The sequence below is a fragment of the Microtus ochrogaster genome, chromosome 1, assembly GCF_000317375.1.
Source record: "Microtus ochrogaster isolate Prairie Vole_2 chromosome 1, MicOch1.0, whole genome shotgun sequence".
Classification (NCBI taxonomy): Eukaryota; Metazoa; Chordata; class Mammalia; order Rodentia; family Cricetidae; genus Microtus; species Microtus ochrogaster.
This window is the reverse complement of record NC_022009.1, coordinates 90,602,185-90,606,337: the sequence shown is the minus strand read 5'-3', so window position 1 is coordinate 90,606,337 and position 4,153 is coordinate 90,602,185. Positions and strand designations below refer to the sequence as shown.

At 46.9% G+C, this 4,153-nt stretch overlaps 1 protein-coding gene across 2 annotated transcripts in view; it reads left to right on the top strand.

Moving 5' to 3' along the window:
* Positions 1-4,153, top strand: part of Tmem212 (transmembrane protein 212) — a 32,643-nt gene that overhangs the window by 7,811 nt on the left and 20,679 nt on the right. Inside the window, exons 2-3 of one of the 2 annotated variants that reach the window (XM_005343905.2) lie at positions 686-745; positions 2,015-2,338. In XM_005343905.2, the coding sequence (XP_005343962.1) occupies positions 686-745; positions 2,015-2,338 (384 nt within the window). Of the gene's footprint in view, positions 1-685; positions 746-2,014; positions 2,645-4,153 lie in introns of those variants that run through there. The other variant, XM_026782784.1, reaches the window with a different exon arrangement.

The following is a 4,153-nucleotide window of genomic DNA, read 5'->3' as shown; positions in this document are numbered from 1 at the left end:
TGTGTGTGTTACTTTTCTGTTGCTGTGATTAAAAAGTACCACAACCAAAAGCAACTTCGAGGTTTATTTTGGCTTATGGTTCCAGAGTCTACGGCGGCAGGAAATGTGCGGCATGCCAGCAGGAGGAGGAAGTTGGCTCTGTACATTTTCTCCACCACACAGAAAGCAGAGGGAGCTAGCAGGAAGTGGGGCAAGACTATAACCCCTTCAGGTCCACCCCCAGTGGGCTTTACATACTCTTCTGACAAGGCTGCCATTTCCTAAAGAGTCTAGACCCTTCCCAAACAGCACCACCAGCTTGGAACCAAGTGACCAAACCCACGAGCCCATTGGGGGGGCATTTCTCATCCCAACCACCACACAAAGCATAAGTCAAGAATTGCGAAGCAGGATTTAGCTGTGGTGACCTGACAGTAGCAGAGGTGGTGGCTGTGAGGAGAAGGCAGCACAAGGAATGGAAATGAGCGGGATGTGACTCACGTCCGGGTGACTCTAATGGCTATTTTCCTCCCTGTCAACACAGTTCCTCCCACAGACGAAGATGGGATCAGAGCCGTAAATCCATTTCACCCCTTGCCCTGCCTTCCAGCTTGTGATAAAGTTGTCACGCTGTGAGACAGATTGAACTCTTTTCAGAGGTCCTTTCCACTGGGGAAGTTATTTTTTTCCAATTTTCTTTTCACAGGCCATCACAGCTGGGGCACTTGTACTGCTTGCTCACCGAGAGTGGAGCCAGAGACACTTGGTAAACACAAAAATGTCGACAGGGATGGTACAGTGGGCTTGGCAGTCATGTGTGCATGTGTGTGTGCGCGTGTGAAGTGTATTGTCCTTGAACTTGCCATATAGCTGATGATGACCTCAAATTTCTAACCTTCCTTCTGTCTTCCAAGTTCTGGGATTGCAGGCAGTGCCACTTTGCCCAATTTTATAAACTATGTTTTTTTACATATATTATTTATATTATTTAATTTAATATAATACACAGCCGGTCCTCTGCATATAATTTTTATCCAGTTCTTACTCCAAATAATTTATCTAAGTTCATGATTATCGTTTGAGGTCAGTGTCAGGGCTCTGGAGTTTAATACAGAAATAAATCGACTTTAAATGATGTAAGTGCCCGTAGGGTGGTGAGGGAGGTATAGACCCAACCCAAGACTTGGTGTCTACCAGACAAACGCCCTGCCCACTGGATTACACCACCAGCCTCAATAATGCAGTTCAAAGCTCAGCTCCTCAGCCTGAGGTCACCTCCCGAGCTCGCTCAGATCTGGGAAGGATGAGAACTCCAAGCCTGCTTGAATTTAACAGCACTGAGCCAGCTCTTTCCAGGCTACAGGAGGAGCATAGTATCTAATTCCAGGTCTCATTTCCGTGGCAGAGGCTGTAGTGGGTCGGCTGGAGCTTGGGCTAGCGCACCGGCTCTGGTGAAGGTCTGGACGAGGTCTGAGAGGCTCTTCAGCAGTGTAGCGCGACCCAGGCACAGATGGCACCTGAGAACCACCGTCCTAGAGATGGCCTTGTTTCCCCAACACCAGCTGGCCCTCTGTGCACAATAGGGAATAAACAAATATTTATTGAATTGATCTCATTTTAGCTCCAATTGGCTGACATGGTTTCCTCTTGTAGCCTAGATTGGCATAAGAGGAACGGGTCCTAACAGGAAGGTTGAGGGGACAGGGAGTGGAGCTCAATGGTGGAGGCTTTGTTGGTCTAGCAGCAAAGGAGGCCTTGGGTCTAAATTTGAAATGGCAGCACAGGGGATGAGTGTGTGTGTGTGTGTGGGGGGGGGTAATCCAATGTGGCACTTGGGATGTAGAAGCAGGAAAGACCAAGAGTTCAAGGCCAACCTTAGCAACACAGAAATCTGAGGCTAGCCTGGGCTACAGGAGACTCTGACTACAAGTAGATGAGATGTGAAAGTTGCGTGTGTTTCTCCTTCAGCATGCAGGGGGGACTGAGGGCCACCGGCTCTTCATCTAAGTAACAGCTTGTTTCTCCTCTTTTCCAGTGGGAAGCTGGCTTCACCTTTGCGGTTCTGAGCATTATGGGATGTCCACTTCATTTTGCAATAGCCTTGGAATCTGCTCTCCTTGGTCCATATTGCTTCTACTCCTTTTCAGGGGTGGCAGGGACCAATTACCTTGGATACGCAGTTACCTTTCCTTTCCCGTACACGGCGTTCCCATCAGTCTGCGTGGACCCGCTCCACTATGAAGAGTATCACCTGACCCTCCAAGTCCTGGACCTGTGCCTGAGCCTCGTCCTATTCTGTGTGTCCCTGGCCGTGTTCGTCAAGCTTTCCACACGACTGGTGCAGAACGGACACGTAAATGTAAGTTCTCCATGGATCCGGAAGCTGAGGGGAAGGACCACATGGGAATTCCTAAGAGGTCTACCGCGATCTGCTGCCATGGTAACCAGGGTCCAGCATGATGCAGGCTCTCAATAAGCGATTTTGGATGAACGGGAGGATTTACATTGAGGGAATAACTGGTTTATCCCCAATACTAGGCACTCTCTGCTAATTTTTATCTCAAACTAGCATTTTAAAGCTGTATTGGAATAAATAATAGTACATACATACTCCCACCTCTTGACATGTATCTCCTTTTAGGTTTGTGTTAAAAATTTTAAGTTAACTGACATGTATGTTATGTATGACATGTATGACATGTATATTAGGTCATGCTCTCCTTGCATGACTTTCTCTTGTCCCTCTTTTCCTCTGAGCCCCTTCTACTTTCATGTCTTTGTGCATGTGTAGGCGTGTGTGTATACACATATGCATGTTTGTGAGTGAGTGTGAGAGTGTGTGTGCAGTGTATATGTGTGTGTGTACATGTGCTTGTGTACATGTGTATGTGCATGCAATGAGCTCACTTGGCCCGATGGGTTTCACAGACGTTTCTTACAAGATCATAGTTGAGTGGACATTTACTGGTACGTGAGCAGTTAACCCATGAGGCCACACCATTGAAGAAATATCTCCCTGGTACAGGACAATTGACTATATTCTAATTATATTTTAAATAAACACTGATTGGCCAGTAGCCAGGCAGGAAGTAGAGGCAGGAGAATTCTGGGAAGGAGGAAGCCCATTCCTCGGCAGTTGTGAGCCCACCACAGAAGAAACAAGATGTGACCTGCCCTGCTGAAAAAGGCACTGAGCCATGTGCCTAGCATATACTAGAATATAAGTTATAAGAGTTAATAAGAAGCCTGAGCTAATGGGCCAATCAGTTTATAGTTAATGTAGACCTCTGTGTTATTTCTTTGGGACTTAACGACTGTGGGACCTGGGCAAGACAGAAACCCTGACAACATCTCCTCTTACTCCAGCAATTATTAACTGCCAAGAGCTCCCCAGGAAGGGGTGAGGCCCATGAAAGCTCCCCCCAGCCCTCCCCATGACAGAGTGTTGGCTGATCCAGTCTTATGGACAAGGAACTAGGGAGCTATAGCAGCTGTGAGTTCAGGAGCACACAGGCCAGGTGGTGTCTGGAAGCATTTCACAACCCGCCTCCCAATCCTCCAGTCCTTGAATTCTCCCCAGCTCCACCTCTGTAATGCCTTGGGGGAGGTGACAACAGTCACTCAGGCTCAGCCCTTAGGGCATTGTGAGTCTGTAGTAACCTCCTCCATCCACTTTTCTGAGGAAGGCTGAACTTTAAACAGGTGCTCCTGCCTCAGGCCATAGCAAAAGGTAGGACAAAAGCAAACATTGTGCGATCTACTATCTAAAATCAACAAAGTCAAATTCACAAAACAGAGCAGAGTGTAGTTATTGACAGAAGTTGGGGAATCAAGAAATGGGAAGATTTTTGTCAAAGAATATAAATTTTAGATGTGAGTAAATAGTTTGGGGCAGAATATACACCATGAGACAATAGATAACAATACTGCATCAAGTACACAAGATTTTCTAAGAGAATACACACAAACATATACTTACCATCTGTATATTTACTGTATTTTCATCGAGATCTTACTTTAGAGCCCAGGCGGGCCTCATACCCTGTACCCTCATGCCTCAGTTTTCCCATGCCAGGATTGTGGGTATTGCCTCCCAGTCTTCAGAAGTAAAACTTGTGTGAGTGCGCATGTGTGAGTTGGGGCTGTACATGTCCACGTATGTGCATGGAAACCC